The 21,364-nt window shown below is 51.6% G+C and overlaps 2 protein-coding genes across 2 annotated transcripts; both read left to right on the top strand.

The window, feature by feature from the left end:
* The first annotated feature begins 11,941 nt into the window (after positions 1–11,941).
* On the top strand, positions 11,942–21,259 carry LOC141732560 (feather keratin Cos2-3-like). The gene is made up of 2 exons (XM_074561727.1): positions 11,942–12,014; positions 20,952–21,259. Exon 2 carries the CDS (start codon positions 20,954–20,956, stop codon positions 21,257–21,259), a length of 306 nt encoding a protein of 101 aa, XP_074417828.1. The 5' UTR covers positions 11,942–12,014; positions 20,952–20,953.
* Positions 12,413–12,727, top strand: LOC141732559 (feather keratin Cos1-1/Cos1-3/Cos2-1-like). The gene has a single exon (XM_074561726.1). It carries the CDS (start codon positions 12,413–12,415, stop codon positions 12,725–12,727), a length of 315 nt encoding a protein of 104 aa, XP_074417827.1.
* Positions 21,260–21,364: the final 105 nt, after the last annotated feature.

Below are 21,364 nucleotides of genomic sequence, written 5' to 3'. Positions count from 1 at the left end.
CAACTCGATCTCCACCTCAGGCTCCATAACTCAGGGTTCCCAGCATTTGAAGGGGCATAACATCACACATTCTATCCCCCTTTACCTTCTGGTACTATCTCCAGCTCATGGTATTTTAGTCAAGACTCTGGAGGCAGACACCCATTCCTAGTGGGATCTATCTACAGCCATGCTGCACCTTCATCATCAAAAAACTCCACAATTCCAAATTTTCAGTAGGAATTTCCCCTGTTCCAGATCATGTCCATTGCCTTTCGCTCTGTCACTGTGCTCAAGAAGTGTCTGGCTCCATCTGGCTTTTCATGCTCCAGTCATGTCTTAGGAACAGGTCTCTCTTAAGCTTCTCTTTTGAACGCTGAAGAAGGCCAGTTCTAGTCTAGGAGGCTGCAGGCTGTTTTCCTGCTTTTTGCTCCTCCTGGAGGTCACAACCAGCCCAACCAGCCCCAGCATGGGAGCAGGGTCCATGGTGACCTGCTCCTGCCATGCAGTGCCCAGCTGGAGACAGGGGCCTGAACCCACCTGAAGAAAGAGCCATTTGTAGCCACTCATGTGGTCCCTGTTCCTCCGTAGTGCCTGAAAAGAGGTAGAACCAGGAACAGACAAGACACAACCAGGAACAGTATCTGTGTCTCTTTTGCCACAGGAGTATTCTCTCCCTTCTCCCTAGGCCATGGATGAGGCCCTTCAAGGGAAATGTCTCTGGGAACAGCACCTGCTGTAACCATCCCACCCAGAGTCAGACAAAACACCTCTCTCTGGCTGGAGGACATCCAGCACAGCCCTCTGCTTCACAGACATCTACTGCCCATCCCTTCAGGTATAACGGTCTGCCCCTTTGCCTGAAGACGACACCCTCCAGAAGGGTGAGAAGAGAGGATCATCTTATAAACTCAGGGATGTTTCCACCTTCAGGGGGATCAAACACCTTATGGGATTCCAATTCCAGCTCTGGAACCCTCAGCACAAGAAGGACATGGACCTGTGGGAGCGGATCCAGAGGAGGGACACAAAGATGATCCGATGGCTGGAGCACGTCTCCTATGAAGACAGGCTGAGAGATTTGGGGTTTTTCAGCCTGGAGAAGAGAAGGCTCCGGGGAGACCTTATAGCGGCCTTCCAGTACCTGAAGGGGGCTACAAGAAAGCTGGGGAGAGACTCTTTGCAAGGGCATGTAGCAATAGGACAAAGGGCAATGGTTTTAAGCTAGAGCAGGGTAGGTTTAGATTTGACATGAGGAAGAAGTTCTTTACAATGAGGGTGGTGAGACACTGGAACTGGTTGCCCAGAGCAGTGGTGGAGGCCCCATCCCTGGAGACATTCAAGGCCAGGCTTGATGAGGCTCTGAGCAACCTCATCTTGTTGAAGATGTCCCCGCTTCCTGCAGGGGGGTTGGACTAGATGGCCTTCAAAGATCCCTTCCAACCCAACACGTTCTATGATTCTGTGAAGTGGAAATTTTTTTTTCTAGTTTGTGGAAGACATGGGATGTTTCGGAGAAGCAGCAGAGACAGGGAAAGGGAAGGATCAAGGCAATTTGGCCAGGAGCAAGCACGGGAAGACAGAGACAGCAATAAGAGGGGCCAATCCCATGTGACCATGTATCAGATGCATGTGCTGGCCTGGCCATGCCTGTTGCTCTGCCTTGTTTGTCACCTGCCAGGAGATCCCTGGGAACACAGTTATCAAGTCCAGGTGGGACAGAGAGCAGGGCTGATCCTTCCCTCTGTGACTCAGAAGCCTCTGCCCATGGGTTTGAGGCTCTGTCAGCTGCTCGAGCCACACAGAGTTCTGTGTGGAACTCCAGTCACACAGGGACTGGCTGGAGCCCATAGTCTCTTGCCACAGGCCTCCTGCCAGCTCTCACTCCCCTCAGACCTCCAGCCCCTTAGGGCAACTCAGCAAATCCCTTTCTGACTCACTCCTCCAGGAGGAACCTGGCATGCCTTGAGACTGCGCTCAGTCTGTCCAGGCCAAGTGTTTACCCTGTCTCCTGGGCCCCAACTGCAAAGGTCCTGAATCCTGTCAAACAAGCTCATGGTCTCACCACTGAGCCCCTGTGGGGAGCGCTTGAAGGTGCCTCTGACCTCAACATCCCTTTCTCCTGCCACAGAGGAGCTTGAACTCCTGACCCCATGCAATGACTTTGTAACGCCAGCAGGAACATTTGGGCAGGTGTGTGAAATTCTGGAGCTGGAGGACTCAGTTTTGCAATGCATATCTGAGCTTTAATAAAGCAAGTGTGAAACTGTTTCTGATTGTCCTTTTCTAAGGACCATTTGGCATTGGCAACTCTGCCCTGGAGTCCCCGTGGCTGCAGAGCAGAGGAAAGCAGCTGCTCAGGGTTCCCTCGGCATCCTCGTGGGGAAAGTCAAAAGGCCGAGAAGAGGCCCTGTATGTTCCATGTCAGCAGTGGGCGGTCCGTGCGGCAGGAGCGAGGGCTGTGCGGCTGCCCGTGGGCAGGAGGATCTCTGCTGCCTGCCGCCCTGTGCAGAGCAGAAAGGCGCTGCTCCTGGGCGGGCGCCAGCGGGGCCGGCGGCTGCCATCGCTCCTTGCCAGGCCCCGCCGGACACGGCCAGTGCTCCGGGCGCCATTCCTGCCCCGGCGGCGGCGGCAGTGTGGCAGGGGATTTCTGTGTGCGTCCCACTGGGAGTGCGGGATTGCCGCTGACGCGGCCGGGGCCGGTCGGGCGGGGGAAGAGGCCCGAGGCGAGGGGCCGGTTGTGGCCGGTTGGGGCGAGGCGGCCCCGTCGGGCGGAGCGGCAGCGCCCCCTGGCGGGCCCGCCCGGGGCTGTCCCCCCGGCCCCGACACACACGCCCGGCCCCGCCCGCGCCGGTTCCTGCCCGGCCGCAGCCCCGGCTCCTCTCCCCGTGTCTCCCAGGGCGCAGTAATACACGGCCGCGTCCCCGCGCCGGGGCCGGGCGAGCCACAGGGCGCTGGAGCGGCGGTCTGCCGACACCCACAGCCGCCCCGGCGGGTCCCGCAGCTCTTTGGAGTCTTTGAGAGTGCTCGGGAGCAATGCAGGTCCTCGTCCCGGGAGCTGACGGTACCAGTAGATGAACTCTGGTCTTTTTATTGGGGTGTGAGCAGTTGATGCTGATGGCAGTGCCCTTGCTGGTCTCTGCCGACGGCTCCTGCTTCACCTGGGCTCTGCCCACAGCCACTGCTGAGAAAGGATAAGAAAAGGCCAAAGATCACCTAAGAGCACCCAGCTCTGATGGCTCTTTTTCCCAGAAAAATCGTCAGAAAGAGTGGCATGTGGATAGAGCTGGACTGGAACAAATGGGGACAATGTGGTCATCGAGAGTGATCCTCGTGTGGGTTTGTGGAGCAATGGGATAAGTCCGCAAGGGACTTTGTAATGGATGCATACAGAGCTAGAATGAAAGCCAGGTGGAGGGAGGGAGGGAGGGATGGATGGATGGATTGATGCATTGGTGGAGAGAAGAAAAGGAGACAGAAGAGCTGGATGTGTTACAGTGAAGGATGAAGGGTTGAATTGAGAAGAAGAATAAATGCTGAAAGCACAGGGAGATCAGAGGATATATGGAATAATGGCACGGTGCAGAAAAGTCAATTTGTGGTTATGGATATGAAGGAAGCAGAGGGAAAGGTGAGAGAGGGGTCTCGGGGAGTAGGAAGAGGGGTTAGAGAAGGTAGACGCATGGATAGATGGACCAGAAGATGGGTGGGTGGGTGGATAAAGAGCAGAGAGGGAGCAGAGGTTGTTACAGTGAAGGAGAGAGGGCTATCTTGAAAGCAACAAGAACAGCAGAATGCACAGGGGAAGGAGAGGGTGCATGAAAATTAGGCATACATGCCAGGAGGCTCGTACTGACAGAGGTGGTGAAGAAAGAGGGAGAAGAGGAAGAGGGGAGTCGGAGGGTTGGGAAGTGGCACAAAAGATGGTAGAGAGTCAGGAGTGGTAAAGAGAGGCAGAAGAAGGGGAGGGAAGAGTTGGCGCTGGGCTCCCTGCGGCACCCACCGGGCACAGCCCCGGCCCCATCCACCGCCGCCAGCCCCACACACCCAGCAGCAGCGCCACCAGCCCCGCCAGCCCTGCATCCCAGCACGGCCACATCCCTGCCTGCACCTTGCTGCCCCCCGCCAGCCCCGACTCTCTGCTCTGGCCACACCACCTCCTCTCCTCTCCTCTCCTCTCCTCTCCTCTCCTCTCCTCTCCTCTCCTCTCCTCTCCTCTCCTCTCCTCTCCTCTCCTCTCCTCTCCTCTCCTCTCCTCTCCTCTCCTCTCCTCTCCTCTCCTCTCCTCTCCTCTCTCCTCTCCTCGGACTCGCCCAGGCTCCAAGCACTCAGGGGCTCCGCACAAGCACCACTTTGCCCAGCTGGGAAACGGACTCTCCCCATCCTCCAGCAAGAAGAAGCCTGCACAGCACCAGCTGCAGCCTGGCACAGCAGCAGGGCCTTGGACCAGCACATGGACCAGCTTCCCAGAGCTCTCTCCGAGCCCAGGGGCTGGAACCAGGAGCCACTCACTTCCTGCGGCTGGGAGTGAGAACTGCCATTCTGCAGTCAGAGCCTAAGGCCTAAAAGTGGTTTTGGGGCAGAGGGAGTGCAAGGACAAATGTGCCCATGGGTGGGTCAGGGAGAACTGGGGAAGGCCGGGGGGCAGGGAGGCTATCACAGAGTCAGGCTGTAGGTAAGAAGGGACCTCCAGAGGTCATCTAGATCACCCTGCGCCTTGGAACAGCCTCCCATTAGATCAGATTGATGAAAGCCATGTTCAGCTCAGCCTTGAATACCTTGCTGCGGACTGCACAAGCTCACTGAGAAACACATTCCTTTTCTCATTACTTCTTTTAGCCTGTTACTGAACTACAAATCCCCACGTTTCAGCAGCTCTTCATTGCCTCTACTGCTGTAGCAGTGGACTTCCACAGTCTAGGCCACCTTCTCAGTTTTCTTGGAACAGGTACTTCCTGGACCTGCTGGGAACAATCTGGCTAACATAGATCAGCGTACCACAGTGTCAACACACTGGAGGGAGGGATACCATCCAGAGGGACCTGGACAAGCTTGAGAGGTGTCCCCATGTGAACCTCGTGAAGTTCAACCAGGTACAGGTGCAAAGTCCTGCACTTGGGTTGTGGCAATCCCGGGCACAAATACTGGTTGGGTGGAGAACGCTTGAAAGCAGACAGAGAAGGACTTGGGCTTGGGGCTGCTGGTGGATGAGATGCTCAACAAGAGCCAGCAATGTGCACTTGTAGCCCAGAAAGCCAACTGCATCCTGGGCTGCATCAAAAGAAGCATGGCCAGCAGGCTGAAGGAAGTGATTCTGCCCCTCTATTACACACTGGTGAGACCCCCATCTGGAGTACTGTGTTCAGCTCTGGAGTCCTCAGTACAAGAAGGGCATAGGCCTATTGGAATGGGTCCAGCGGAGCGCCACAAAGATGATCAGAGGGCTGGAGCACCTCTCCTATGAGGACAGGCTGAGAGAGTTCGGGTTGTTCAGCCTGGAGAAGAGAAGCCTCTTGGGAGACCTTACAACAGACTTCCAGTAGTTAAAGGGGGCCTACAGGAAAGATGGGGAGGGACTCTTTATCAGGGAGTGTAATGATAGGACAAGTGGTAAAGGTTTTAAACTGGAAGAGGGGAGATTTAGATTAGATATTAGGAAGAAATTATCGACTGTGAGTGTGGTGAGGCACTGGAACATATTGCCCAGGGAAGTTGTGGATGCCCCGTTCCTGGAAGTGTTCAAGACCAGGCTGGATGGGGCTTTGCGCAGCCTGGTCTAGTGGGAGGCATCCCTGCCCATGACACGGGAACTAGATGGAAATACATGATCTTTAAGGTCCCTTCTAACCCAAACCCTTTTATAATTCTATGATTTTCCCTGTGGTTTGGTGTCATCCCCAAACTTACAGGAAGTACCAACCTTCCCACTACTCATTGTGTTCATGAAAACATTGGAGTATTGCTCCGACTGCTGATCCCTGAAAGACCCCAGTAGTATATGTCTTCCAGTTAGGCTTTGCACCACTGGTAACAATTCTTTGTGCCTGCTAGTCCGGCCAATTTCCACCCGCCTTATCATCCTCTCACTGAACCCATTCATCTCCAATTTGGGGATGAATCTCAGGGCCAGCCAGCATGGGTTTAGGAAAGAGGAGTCCTGCTTAACTAACCTGATCTCTTTCTATGACCATGTGACCTGCCTTCTGGATGCGGGGAAGGCTGTGGACATTGTCTATCTGGACTTTGGTAAGGCCTTTGACACCGTCCCCCACAGCATTCTCCTGGAGAAGCTGGCGAATCATGGCACAGACAAGTGTACTCTTCGCTGCGTTAAAAACTGGCTGGATGGCCATGCCCAGAGAGTTGTGATTAATGGGGCGAAATCCTCTTGGTGGCCGGTCACCAGTGGTGTCCCTCAGGGCTCAGTTTTGGGGCCAGTTTTGTTTAATATCTTTATCAATGATCTGGATGAGGGGATTGAGTGCACCCTCAGTAAGTTTGCAGATGACACCAAACTAGGTGGGAGTGTTGATCTGCGTGAGGGTAGGAAGGCTCTACAGAGGGACCTGGACAGGCTGGATCGATGGGCCAAGGCCAACTGTATGAGGGTTAATAAGGCCAAGTGCCGGGTCCTGCATTTTGGTCACAACAACCCCAAGCAACGCTACAGGCTTGTGGAAGAGTGGCTAGAAAGCTGCCCAGCAGAAAAGGACCTGGGGGTGCTGGTGGACGGCCAGCTTCACATGAGCCAGCAGTGTGCCCAGGTGGCCAAGAAGGCCAACAGCATTCTGGCTTGTATCAGGAATATCATGGCCAGCAGGAGTAGGGAAGTGATGGTGCCTCTCTACTGGGCACTGGTGAGGCCTCACCTCGAGTGCTGTGTTCAGTTCTGGGCCCCTCTGTACAAGAGGGACATTGAGGTGCTGGAGCGTGTCCAGAGGAGAGCTACCAGGCTGGTGAGGGCTCTGGAGACCAGGGCATATGAGGAGAGGCTGAGGGAGCTGGGCATGTTTAGCTTGAAGAAGAGGAGACTGAGAGGAGACCTCATTGCCCTCTACAGCTACCTGGAAGGAGGTTGTAGAGAGGTGGGTGTTGGCCTCTTCTGCCAGGTGAATAATGACAGGACCAGAGGAAATAGTCTGAAGTTGCGGCAGGGGAGGTTTAGATTAGATATTAGGAAGAATGACATTACTGAAAGAGTGGTCAGGCACTGGAACAGCCTGCCCAGGGAGGTGGCTGAGTCACCATTCCTAGAGGTGTTTAAGAAATGTGTACATTTGGCACTTCAGGGCATGCTCTAGTGACAGAGATTGTAGGGGTTTACTTTGTTGGTTTTTTTTTTCTTTTTTTTTTTTTGTGTGTGTATGGCTGGACTCGATGATCTCAAAGGTCCTTTCCAACCATGAAGATTCTATGATTCTATGAATTTGGTCATAATGGAAGTGTGAGAGAGACTGACAAAGGTCTTGCTAAACTCTAGCTACACACATCCCTTGCCTTTTCCTTGTCCACAGTGCCTGTTACCTCATGAGAAAGCAATGAGCTTTGCCCTCAGATACACTACAGCCTCAGCTCAGAAGCAGCTCCACAGAGAGGGGAACCTGCCCTGGCTGATCTGTCCCAGCAGAGCTTCCTGAAAATGATGTCACCAAAGTCACGATAGAGAAGGAGGGAAACCTGTCTCCAAGTTGGACCTGAGTCCAGGTAGACAGAGAATTCAGGAGGGGAGATGAGCTCAAGAACTTTAAACACCACGGACAGCCCTTGTCAGGAAGAGGTCAGTTCTGGACATCCCTGTGGGAAAGCAGCTGGCTTTGTGGGATGCGGTCTTGAATCACACGTCCCTTCCCTCCCAGGGACAGTTGCTGGGCACTCAGACTGAGATTCCAGTAGGGGGCATGAACATTCTGGGCAAGAACATCAAAGCTGTCATCAGTTCTTTGGCTTTCCTGCGCAAGCCACAGGGTCTGTCCTTCCACTCACAGCACAGCGATGTCAGGTTTCATGTTCCTTTCATTCAGGACCTGTTTGATCCAAGGTCTCAGCCCCTGCCTGACATGGCATCAGGTCAATGTGCTGAACAAGCCCATTTGGCATTGACATGGACATGAGAGAGGGCTGTGTCCCACCCCAGGCACCACAGACACTGCATTGGAAACATGCACCCAGCAAAGGCCAGCACAAGGTAGGCAGCATTCCTCAGCCTTTCTCCTTGCCCAGAAAGCAATCCCCATCCTTTGAACTCTCTAGCACTGGGGAGAGAGGCTGTGTCCTCACCTGGAGAGGCAGGGAGCAGGGAATGCCAGCCATGCTGAGGCACTCCTAATATTGTCACACTGATTTCAACTAAGGATCAGGGTTGGAGTGAAACCATCCTTGTTGTGGCATGAAATGGGCAGCAGCAGAGTGTCAGCTGTGGAGAGGCAGAAGAAGGAGATCTCAGAAGGCCGGGGCTGCATTTCAGTACCTCTCCCCTGGGCGGATCTCCAGCAGGCTGGTGCCATCACCGCTCAGCTGCACTCGGGCCCCTTCTAATCCTGGGAACATTCTGCTCTGTGGTGCTCATGGACAGGGCAGTGGACAGTATCCCTGCCATAACCAACACATGCCCTCTTGATGAGTGACACACAACGACACATACACACAGGCTCAGGCACACTGGCATGGAATCATGCAGAAATTTGTGCTCCCATGTGCATTCATACAAACGCAGCTGCTCAGAAAACCACACTAGACAAAAACATATGTAGGAACACAATCAACCGTGGCTTCTGCTGAGGACATGTGGGCACAACAGCAGCAGAGCTTGAGTGTTCTGGGGAAGGGCATGCCTACGGCATTATTTGTGTTCTCACAGACTGCATAGAGTAGGGTCGAGTCAAAACCAGCCACAGTTTTTTCCTGAGGGCAGTGTTAGGGAGGATGAGGTCAAAATCTAGCAGCACAACGCACACACCTGGGAAGGCAAACAGTGACCATTGGGGTGTGCTGAGGAGGGATGGAGAGAGATAGACTGGACATGGCACATCCTCATATATAGTAACCCTTGGGCTTCTACCTGAGAATGGCTTGAGCTTCTTCCTGAGGACAAAGCTTCAAATAATCCCCAAGAGTGATCCAGGCTGATGTCACTTGCCTGCACTGGATGTGTCCAGCACTTGAGCTGACTCTGCCTGCACTGCTGCATTCCTGCCCTATAAATCCTGGGGCCTTTAGTACCAGCACTAAGAAGCAGCTTTCATTGGGGAATGGTCATGGCACAAATGTGGAAATGAAAAGACAGCAGTGCAGGAAATGAAAGCACAGCCCATATCATTAGCTGTGATTTTTTTGCATTCAAGATGAGTGTGTGCAAAAATTGTTACCTCTGCAAAGGGTGCCTCTGCTGCTGCGGCAATGGAGGGCACATGTAAAATGCAGCCCAAGTCCCTGGTCTCTCATCCATTTCTCTGGCCTCCTTCTCCTTGGGGACCAGGTGAGTTTGAAGCCCCTTCTCCTCATTTCCAAAGTGAGATCTGTCCTTGATAGACATCTCAGCTGATAGTGGCTATGTCCTTTGCTGTGGCTTGGAGCATCTTGTCATAGGAGAGAGAAGTGTGGAGAAGGTCTGTTTAGAGAGAGGCTGAGACTCGACTGTTGTAGGTTTTAGTTTATTAGTTACGAGAGAGCCTCCTTGGGTCAGGCTGCTCTTTCTAGGGCAATGAAGAGCATGTGGCTTCTGGCCCAGCTTCCAGCTCCCCACTCAGCAGTGGCCTTGGGTCTTTGTGACAGGGTAATCAGGCTGCTCCTCACCCACCCTTGTGCTCTGCTTCCTTCCTCTCCTCTCTACCAGGTGCTCATCCAGCCCAGAGACATGTCCTGCTACAACGAGTGCCTGGCCTGCCGACTCTGTGGCCCAATCCCGCTGGCCAACAGCTGCAACGAGCCCTCTGTCAGGCAGTGCCAGAACTCCACCATTGTCCTTGAGCCCCCTGCTGTGGAGGTGACCCTGCCCGGCCCCATCCTCAGCTCCTTCCCACAGAACACTGTTGTAGTATCTTCTACCTCCGCTGCTGTTGGCAGTACCCTCAGCTGTGATGGAGTGCCCACCACCTCTGGGTACTGAGAGCCTCCCCTGCCAGTATCCCCTACGCACCTTGTGACATCACTGCTCTTCAGTCTGTGCTAGACCTCCCACTCCATACCTACTTCAAACTCCTTCTTCCCAGTTAAGCAGGCATTTGCAAAGACAGTCTTACTTCACATTGCCAAACACATTCTAGTTCTTACCACTTGACCTCACTCTTCCAAGAGGGTCCTCTGTGGACAGAAGACAAACCTAATGAGTGCTGCTGCATCCTGCCATGCATGCTGCCCAAATGAGCTCTCAAGCCAGAAGGATTCTCTTCTGATTCCAGTGCCATGCTTTGCATCTCAGTCTTAGTAAATATAGGTAATTTAAGGGTTGTGAGTGACATGGATCAAGATCTTTTCATGGGGTATATCCTTCCAGCCCTGTGGGACCAACTCAGATTCCAAAGACATCTTCGTGTAGAGACTCTCTCAGCCCAAACTCACTGTCCTGGCGAGAAGGACCTCACAGAGTCATCTTTGTTACCAGCGTAATTCATAGAATCATAGTATCATAGAATGGTTTGGGTTGGAAGGGACCATGAAAGACCATCTAGTCCCATCCCCCTGCCGTGCACAGGGACATCTGTCACTAGATCAGGTTTCTCAGAGATGCATCCAGCATGACCTTGAATACTTTCAATGACTGGGCTTTCACAACATCTCTGGGCAACTTCTTCCAGTGTCTCACCACCCTCACCATAAAAAAATTCTTACCTATATCTAATCTAAATCTACCCTCTTTTGGTTTTAAGCCGTTGACCCTTGTCCTTTCATTACAGGCCGTGGCACAACTTCTTTCTCTCTCTTTCTTATAAGCCCCCTTTGAAAGCCCTCAAGAAGGTCTCCCTGGACCATTCTTCTCTCCAGGCTGAACAGCCCCACCTCTCTCAGCCTTTCTTTACAGGAGAGGTGTTCCAATCCTTCTACGATTTCTTATGGCCCTCCTTTGGACCTGCTTTAACAGACTCTACAGACTCTTCCCACAGTCAGTGAAGAGACAGCAGCTCACACATGGGACTTATGCCATCACAGAGCAGATGTCCATGGTAAATGGGATGAATAATTATTCTGGAGACACTAATCCTGCAATTGACCAATGGTGGCCTCTGAAATCCTCAGCTAGCATAAGCTCACAGTAGGGCCTTCCTACCTGGTCACATGTGTGTGGTTTGCTTCATCATGTGATTTGAAGAGAACCCACAGGCTGCCCTACCAGAGCCTACATGCACCTCCATCCTATGGCTAAAACCCATTTCTGTGTCCATGGTACTTTGGGACAGATGTATAGCAGGGAAAGGGCTTTTCTGTGGGCGAATGGAATCAAGCTGGGTATGTTACTCTCAGCTGCATGTCCGGCTCCCACCAAGTGCAGATCAGTCTTCCTTCAGCCATTCTGAACACTTGGAAGAAGGACTTGCACAAGATGTTTCTTTAAAGTCCAACACCTCTGTAGTTGCCCTGGACAGTGTAGACAGCCTCTCATTGCACATCTTGAGTCTTTTCCATTAACTCTAGATGCCTAGAGGTCTAGATTTGTGTGTGTGCAGTCTACGCTAGCTGTTTACTCTGACTCAAGTGACCTTTACTTGAATCTTGCAGCATGTAAAATGAGTACTCTGCCCACACTGATGTGTTTTGCACTGGAAATGCTTGGGCCTCTCATCCTGTCGTGCAAAAGATGCCTCCACTGGGGAGTGTGCCTGGCATAAAGCAGGACATGGAAAGACAGCAATCCAGGAAGCCAAAACATAGCTCATAGCATTGCTCGGGATGTTTTGCATTCAAGATGAACTTGTCAGCAAAGAATCACCTCTGCAAGGGATGCCTCTGGCAGCCCGGGGCAGTTAAGGTGCATGATAAAAGCCAGCCCAGCTCCTCACTCTCTCATCCACTTCTCTTGCCTCCTTCTCCTTGGGAGTCAGGTGAGTCTGAAGAACCTTCTTTTCCACTATCTCTAAAAGGGGGTCTCACTTCAGCTGACCACTCAGCTGATACTGACTTTGTTCTATACAAGCTCATGGAGCTGCTTGTCATGGGAGGGGGAAGCAGGGAGAAGGTTAGACATGGAGGGAGGCTGGGACTGTGCTGAGGTGGCTTCTGGACTCAGGCGCCAGGCAGTAGCTGTGTAGGAGCTGGTGGCTCTTTTTGGGCCCTGTCAGAATGAGGCCAAGAAGTCCTCACATTCTTGGCACAGCCTCCGTCTCCCAGCCCTGCATGTTCTTTCTCTCTCTCATGGTGCTGTGACAGGCTGTTCCTCATACATCCCATTGTTTTGCTTCCTCACTTGGTTGTCTCGCAGGCGCACCTCTGAACCCAAGACATGTCCTGCTACGACCAGTGCCAGCCCTGCCAACCCTGCCGGCCCTGTGGCCCCACCCCACTGGCCAACAGCTGCAATGAGCCCTGTGTCAGGCAGTGCCAGAACTCCACCGTCGTCATTGAGCCCTCCCCCGTGGTGGTGACCCTGCCCGGCCCCATCCTCAGCTCCTTCCCACAGAACACTGTTGTGGGATCCTCCACCTCTGCTGCTGTTGGCAGCATCCTCAGCTGTGATGGAGTGCCCATCACCTCTAGCTGCTGTGACCTTTCCTGCATTTCCAGCCGCTACTGTGGCAGCAGATGCCCCCCCTGCTAAACATGCTGACAACGGCTCCCCGTAAGGACCCCTCAGAACTCAGAACATGGTGCTGGACAGAGGATCAGACTTCATGCCATTTTTTTTAAGAGCAGCTGACCATCTCTGACTCTCCCTGCAAGTACAGATGTGAAGACGCCAACCTGGTGTCTCTGAAAACACAGACAATATTTACCTTTCCAGTCTTCCTCTCACCCTTTTTCTATCTTTTCTTTGATGTCTTGTGCTTCCCTTAAAGCCTTGTTGTGTAGACCTCAGAAACCGGCCTGGAGGAACCTTCTAGCCTGTCTCCCTTTGATGGGCAGGTCAACAGATGCCCTGTGGGAACTCTGCCACAGGAAATGGGGAACACATTCTTGTCTGCTCCTTCTGCTCCCCACGCTGGGGGCCTCCACTTGGAATGATCACATTCTTTAGACTCATTCTCATTCTTTAGACTCATTAAACAACTGCTGCAACCCTGCCTGTGCCCTTTGCATGGTCTTTCCATCTGCACACTGACTGTGGAAGGAGAAAGCCATTGCTTTCCAGGAGGAATTAGGTGGGGGCACAGGGGAACCTTTCATCACTCCTAGAGGCATTGGAGGGTGGGACACACTGCAGCGAGTCCTCTTTCAGGCACTGCCTCTTGAAGTTGAGGAAGACATCCCTGGTTACTCCACAGCCAACGGCCATCAGTCCTTGCCTTGCTGCAGCTCTGCTCAGAAATAGCCCCTTGACCATGGACCATGTCATGTGAAATGGAATCATGACAACTCTTGTCCTCGAGAGAGGAACTGTGGGCATGTAGGAGGCCTGGGAAGTCTGCAGTCCCACAAGCTCTTGGGAAAGAATGCTCCTCTTGCTTTGGGTGGAGCTGTGCTGGGCAAGGAGGCTCAGAAGACCATGTTCCCAAAGGATGGCAGGAACTGGGAATGGGTGAATAGCCTTGGGGATGGCCCACATTGCCTACTCCACCTGCCCCTTCCTTCCATCACCTGATCTAGGGGACATGGTCAGTATGCCATGCATGAGTAGCAGGGACAGATTCCCCATGCAATTCTATCACTCTCCAACGTCTGTCATGGCCCATCTGTTGCCCAGATATGTAGGGCTGAGGTGTTCACAAGTTACTATTGGTATCAGCTACAGCAGGCCACTCACTGGAGTCCCCTGTCCCAGTGAACCCAGCACCCCTTGGCTGAAGGCAGGCCTAGGACAGTGACTGGCTGCCTTGTCTTCCTCAAGCAGAGCTTTCCTGAGGCGCAGGAACTCTGCAGCCCCACAAGTGCCACAACCCCAGTCTAGTCCAGAAAGGTGCTGTGTGAGAGGAGATATTCCAGCTTCATGGAGACATGGCAGCGACAGTGGGATTTCATTCAACCCTCAGCAGGATCCATGAGCTGTCTCTGAACGGCATAGGGCACGCACCAGCCCAAACACAGGCTACACGCTGGGGTGCCTTTCCCCAGGCACCAACCTCCTTCAGCATTCCCAGAACCCTGGGGCTGAAGTGAACCTTGTGCTCCATGCAGCACTGCTGCTCCTCACACTCAGGCCAAGGGCATCCCACAACTGCAGGCTCTGTGCCCATGTGCTGTGGGAGTTTGCCCTCACACAAATGCCACACACCGACAGCAGCACAGGACCAGGGCAGAGGACAGAGTGATTCCTGCATGGGGTTAGGACTGGGGACACCTCTCCCCACCTCTCCCTCTTCTGTAGGAGTCAGTGCTGAGTCCAGTGGTAACACAGGGATGAGATCGCAGTCTGAGATGGACCAGCTCTCTTGTTTTTTCTTAGCAGAGCCCTACACCAGGGAAACATTTCTGGGTGCTTAGCCGAGGAACTAGCTCCATAGGGCCCATGTTCCCCCAAGACCAGTGAGCGTGGTGGTGACCACACACCCTCATAACCAGCCCAGAGAGCACTGGCTAGCAATTTTCTTGGCACATCAGAACCACACAGAGTTTTTTGACTCATGTGGTTACCCCCCAGTCAAAGAGTGCTCTCTTTCCTGAAAGCATCGTGGCCTTTGAAAATCACAATGCTACAGAAAGTGCTTTCCAGAGGAAGCAACTGCAGCATCTCCCCCTCATGGCCTGTGGATACCACTGCGTCTTTTCCTACATCACCATAACAAGGGATTACCTTCCAAACAGTTTTCAAATTTGTATTCTCACAATCCAGTAGAAAATGATCACATACTGATGCATTTTGTAAAATATGAAGATGGAGCTCTCCTCATGGCCACACCTACTCAAAATAATTTTCAGAAGACCCAGACCAGCATTTCTTGCAGTAATTTTCATAACTGTGTTCCATAAATAAAGCTTACAACCCAACTGCACGGCTGAGTGTGTGCTTTTTAATCTCAACCCAACCCAACGCAACCCAACATGTTTTTTGAATGGACACAACAGACAGCAAAGTTTCAAGATTTTATGAATATAAAACCTCCGTGGCAGGGGGAGTTGGACTAGATGGCCTTTTAAAGGTCCTTTCCTAGTAAAGCCATCCTGTGATTCCATGGTTTCATGAATATTTTTATTTCAACAGTAAACTTTACAGCATGCACCACTGATTTTTAGGTATCATCCTCATATTACAAGATGTCTGGGATGCTTCTTGGACATCTTCAGTCACTTTTAGTTTTCCCAGAGACCGTGGTTGTTGTATGATCCATGATGCCAGAGGGGACATTCACCGCAGCCATGGCTTTCCTAAACACATCCTAGTCTTCAGGTCTTCTCAGATGGGACACAAGTCTGAAGGACACCTCGGACTAAATCAAGCAGGTGGGACCCCTTAATGACATCTCTTTTGTACACAACACTTCCCTGGTTTTCCCAAGAAGAGATATGCTTGTGCTGCCCTAGTTCACCTAGGAGCACTTGCGCATTCTTCCAATACCGTGGATGCATATTATCAGGCACTTCCTGAACAACAGGGCTGGAGTCCTCAGGAGTCTCCAGGGGCTTATCCACCTCTGTCTGGTTTTCCTCTGGAAAAGCAGGAGTTATTGTCTGCCTTTTCTGATTGCTCTGCTTCTTGTGGGAGAAGTACTTTTGCAGAGCGTTTGTATACACCTAAGCTTTCTCATAGGCCAGCAAACCTGGTGTCTGGAGAATGTCCCTCATTTCAGCATCCAAAGAGAGGACTGTATCATCCCTCATGTCTTCCCCAGGTAGTTATAGTCCCCATAGTTGCTTGTCCTAATTTGTATGGACCAGATGCCTTTTTTTGTCCATCCCTGTCCATCCCTGCTTCACCAAAAGCTCTGTGAATGAGCAGAAGAGCAAAACTTAAGTCCTCCACAAATTTGGTAAAAGGATCTTTCCAGAGCACTTCCTTAAGCAGCAGTTGGCAGCAACTGTAAGACCACAGAATATTCTCAGGCATAACAAATGCAAGGCAAGCAGTGGGCATTCGTCAGTCATCAAGCAGTTGCAAGTTAGAAAAGTTAAAGCATGTTATAAAGGGCATTGTCCAAAAATGCCTCTTAAACATCGACAGGCATCGACCACCTCTCTAGGAAGCCTGTTCCAGTGTCTGACTACCCTCTTGGTAAAGAAACGTTTCTTAATGTCAAGTTTGAACCTCTCCTGATGCAGCTTTGAACCATTGTCATGTGTCCTGCCACTGGATCCCAGGGAGAAGACATCAGCACTTCCCTCTCCACTTCCCCTCCTCAGGAAGCTATAGAGAGCCATGACGTCACCTCTCAGACTCCTTTTCTCCAAACTAGACAAGCTCAAAGTCCTTAGCCACTCCTCATGGGACATTCCTTCCAGCCTTTTCACAGGCTTTGTTGTCCTCCTCTGGATGCATTCAAGCACCTTCACTTCCTTCTTAACTTGTGGGGCCCAGAACTACACACGGTACTCAAGGGGAGGCCGCCCCAACACTTGATACGGCGGGATAATCCCTCTCTTGACCGGCTGGTTGGACTGTGTTAATGCATCCCAGGCTGTGGTTTGCCCTCTGGCTGCCAGGGCACACTGCTGACTCCTGTTGAGCCTGCTGACAACCAGCACCCCCAGATCCCTTTCTGCAGGGCAGCTCCAGCCACTCCTCTCCAAATTTATACCTGTGTCTGGTGTTACTCCATCCCAGATGCAGAATCTGTCATTTGGACTTGTTAAATTTCATGCCATTAATGATCGCCCAATGCTCCAATTTATCTAGATATCCCTCTGCAAGGCCTTTTTTCCCTCCAGAGACGCATCAACACCTCCCAGTTTGGTATCATCAGCAAAATTGCTCATGGCACACTCAACTCCTACACCCAGATCACTGATCAAAATATTGAACAGAACCTGCCCCAGAATTGAACCCTGAGGAGCACCAGTGCTGACTGGTCATCAGGCAGATGTAGCCCCATTCACTACAACCCTTTGAGCCCTGCCTTTCAGTCAGTTTTTCACCCAGCACACCATATTCCTGCTCATCCCACAGTTGGACAACTTCTCCAGAAGGGTATTGTGAGGGACACTATTAAAAGCCTTAGTAAAATCCAGAAAAACTCCATCCACCACTTTATCTTCATCCACTAGGTGGGTGACCTTATCATAGAAGGATATCTAATTTGACAGGACTTTCGCTTTGTGTCCTATGTTGACGGTGCCTGATGATTGGATTGTTTTTTAAATGCCTTTCAATAGCACCCAGTATGACCTTCTCCATAATGTTTTCCATGGACTGAGGTTAAACTAACAGGTCTATATGTTCCTGGATCTTCCTTCACGCTCTATTTGTAAATTTGAATAACATTGTATGGCTTCCCACCAGCAGGGACCTCCCCAGACACCCAAGACCTTTGGTAGGTAACTCAGAGTCGTCCTGCTCTTACATCTGCTAGCTCCTTCAGTACTCTGACATGAATCCTGTCTGTCCCCATGGACGTATGAACAGTCAGCTCGTACAACCGATCCCTTAGAAATTCAGTGTCCACAAATGGAAAGTCACTGTTCCTGCACTCATGGTCCTCCAACTCAGTGGACTGGGCAGCCCAAGGTCTATCAGTATTATTAAAGATTGAGGCAAAAAAAACAGTGAATGCCTCCACTTTTTCTTCATCTCTATTAGTCAGGTGACCATCTTCAACAAGTATTTGGCCAGCGTTTTCCAAGAGTTCCCTGCTCAGTCAAGCTGGTCTTCTGCCCCACTAGCTTAACTTGAGACACAATGGAATTGTCTGCTCCTGTGTTTTTAAAAAGTGGTTCTTAAAAACTGGCCATCACTTATGGATTCCCAGGACTTCAAAAGAAGATTCCCAGGGAACAATCTCGGGATGGAAGCTGTTGACTTCTGGCACCGCATGGAAGACTCCTGCCCCATCTGAAGACTTAAAACTACAAAAAAGGTTCACCATCCTCAAAGTTAAAGAGGAGCCAGATTTGCCTTGAAGCCTAGGATCTGGTCCACCTGACCTTCAACCATGCACGACCAGCAGGAAGAAGCAGCAAGTGATCCTTATGGTTGACTCTTTCCTGCAGGGGTCAGAAGCACTGATCTGCCAACCTGGACTATCATCTAGAGAGGTTTGCTGCCTGCCGGGGGCAGGAATGCAGGAAGTTGTGAAGAGACTGCCAAAGCTCATTCAGCTCTACTACTAACACCTTGCTAACCTTCCTTGTGGTCACAAATGATACTGCTAAGGGAAATCGAGACAATATAAAAAGTGATTAAAGAGCTCTGTGGGAAGTATTCAAGGGCATGGGGGCCCAGGTGGTGTTTTCCTCTATCCTGCTGGTGAGAGGAAAGGGTGTAAGGAGGAGGGCACTGATAATGCAGGTCAATAATTGTCTGTGGAACTGGAGTTGGTGACAGGGTTTTGGGTTCTACGAGTATGGGGCCCTGTTTGCAGAGCAGCAACTGCTCAGGAGAGCTGGGATCCACCTCACCAAGTGGGGCAGAGTTGCCTTTGCCAATAGGGTGGCTGACCTGGTAAGGAGGGCTTTAAACTAGGAATGACAGGGGAGGGACAGAGTAACCTGCAGCCCTTTGAGGGAGTCATGGACACAGCTGATGAGCAAATGGCCTGGGGTGATGTGCCAAGAACGGATCACAAGTTCAAGAAAACAGTGCTTAAGCGGTCCAACCACTGTGATATCTGCTGGATGGACAACACAGGAGGACATAAACAAGCCAGGATGTTCCTTGAATGTATGCATGACAACTTCATCACCCAAGTGATAGAGGATCCAATGAGGACAGCGGTTCTGCTGGATCTCATAGGCACCAAGAACGCAAGTCTTGTTGTGCATATGAAGACCAAATGCAGCCTGGGCTGCAGTGACCATGAAATGGTAGACTTCAAGATCCTGAGGACAACAAGAAGGGTAAATAGCAAGATCAAAACCCTGGACTTCAGGAGATCAGACTTTGGTCTCTTTAAAGAGATGCTCAAAAGAGTCCTCAGTGATGTGGCCCTGGAGGCAGAAAAGGGGCCCCAGAAAGCTGGTTAATATTCCAGTATCACCTCCTCCAACTCAAGAGCAGACTGTCCCAATGAGCAAAAAGTTAGGAAGGCATGCCAGGAGGCCTGCATGAATGAACATGGAACTCCTGGCCAAATCAAAACACAAGAAAGAAGCATGCAGAAGGTGGAAGCAAGGATGGGTAGCCTAGGAGGATTAGAGAGACACATGTCCAAGCATGCCATTCCCCATACAGGGTCCATGGCCATCCCATGCATATGCAGGGATGGGGTTAGGAAAGCCAAAGCCCAACTGGAACTGACTCTGGCAACAGATGTCAATGGCAACAAGAAGGGCTTCTCTAAGGACACAGGTGACAAAAGGAAGGCTAGGAGAAACATAGTCCCCCTGATGAATGAGTGGACCTTCTCTGATGCTGCACAGCCTGGCAACACAGGACATGGAAAGACTAAGGTGCTGAATGTCTTCTTTGCCTCAGTCTTCATGAGAAAGATCAGTCTTTAGGAATCCTAGGTCCCTGAAACCAAGGGGGAAGTTAAGAGCCAGGGAGGTGTATCCTGGGTGGAAGAGGATAAGTTCAGGGAATATTTAAGCAAACTGCAGGCCTCCCTCAAAATTTTTACATCTTGTAGACAATGGTAACACTCAGGTGTTTTGCAAAGCATAAGCCTTCCCCTGGTTATCTGTGTGCTATGCCAAGAAAAGAGTTTTCTCTTCAATATGTCCACCCATAATAACCTGGTGGTAGTAGAGGACCCACACAACTTTGATTTTCAGCAGTGTTGAAATCATGGGGGAAATAACCTTTGCAGCCCTCAATACCCATAGCTTGGGGAAGGCTGCTTAGTTTCCTCAGTGAAAGATTTAAAGAGTTGATGAAACCCGGCAGTGCAGCCCACCTGCACCCTACAAGTGACCACTGGAGTGAGATGGGAGGGAGAGAAAGACAAGGCACATCCTCACACAGGGAAGTCCTTGGGAGACCAACCAAGGATTGCAGGGTTGGGAGTAGTTTGGCCCCTTCCTGTCAATGCAGCCACAGACCACCCCACCAGTGTGCCCCAGGCCAACATCACTTGCCTGCACTGCACCCATTCGGCACTTGAGCTGAGGCTTCAGCAGGCACTGACACATTCCTGCCCTGGAAATCCTGAGGCCTTTCAATCCCAGCACTCAGAATACGCATCAGTAAGGGAATGGGTATGGCATAAGCCAGGAAATGAAACGTCGGCATCGGGGAAAACAACCACCCAGCCCATGTAATTAGCTGGGATGTTTTCTGTTCATCATAAGCAGCTTAGAAAACTGCCACTTCTGTAGAAGCTACCTCTGGGCCCGGGGCAGGTCAGGGCCACAATAAAAGCCAGCCCAACTCCTCACTCTCTCATCTACTTCTCTGTCATCCTTCTCCTTGGGAACCAGGTGAGTCTGAATCCCTTTCCTCATGTCCTTTTTGTGTTCATGCAGATGTGTGACCCTCCATCCTGTGCTGGGTCTTGGTGCTGCTTGAGAGGGGGAAAAATGGGTGAAAGTCTGACTTGGAGAGTATCTGGAACTTGCCTGAGAAAGCTCTTCACTGAAGAGATAAGTAGCAACCTTGTTAGGCCTTCCAAAACTTTACATTAAATTGCATGGTTGAGGCCAAGAATTTCCTTCTGCCTCACTGCACGCTTTCTACCTCCTGGCTCTGCAGGTGCTTTTGAAATGCTTATGGCACAGTGACACACTTGTGGTGGACTGCTCCTCACATATACCTCTAACTCCCCCCTGACCTCTCTCCCAGGTACACATCCACCCTTGAGACATGTCCTGCTACAACCAGTGCCTGCCCTGCCGGCCCTGTGGCCCCACCCCACTGGCCAACAGCTGCAATGAGCCCTGTGTCAGGCAGTGCCAGGACTCCACTGTCGTCATCCAGCCCTCCCCCGTGGTGGTGACCCTGCCCGGCCCCATCCTCAGCTCCTTCCCACAGAACACTGTTGTGGGATCCTCCACCTCTGCTGCTGTTGGCAGTATCCTCAGCCGTGATGGGGTGCCTATCACCTCCGGGTGCTGTGACCTCTCTGGCATTTCCAGCCGCTACTATGGCAGAAGGTGCCTCCCCTGCTAAATCCACTGGTGACAGCCTGGACAAGGACCTCCCAGAACCCAGAAGCTGATGCTGGATTGAGGATAGAGCTTCTGGCCATTGATTTCAGAGAGGTTGAGAATTCAG

The sequence above is a fragment of the Larus michahellis genome, chromosome 18, assembly GCF_964199755.1.
Source record: "Larus michahellis chromosome 18, bLarMic1.1, whole genome shotgun sequence".
NCBI lineage: Eukaryota > Metazoa > Chordata > Aves > Charadriiformes > Laridae > Larus > Larus michahellis.
The sequence above is the reverse complement of the archived record's forward strand: the minus strand, read 5'-3'. Positions and strand labels throughout refer to the sequence as shown.

Bases quoted from the DNA above. Each gene is read 5' to 3' on its own strand.
- LOC141732560 (XM_074561727.1), top strand. From the start codon at position 20,954: ATGTCCTGCTACAACCAGTGCCTGCCCTGCCGGCCCTGTGGCCCCACC.
- LOC141732559 (XM_074561726.1), top strand. From the start codon at position 12,413: ATGTCCTGCTACGACCAGTGCCAGCCCTGCCAACCCTGCCGGCCCTGT.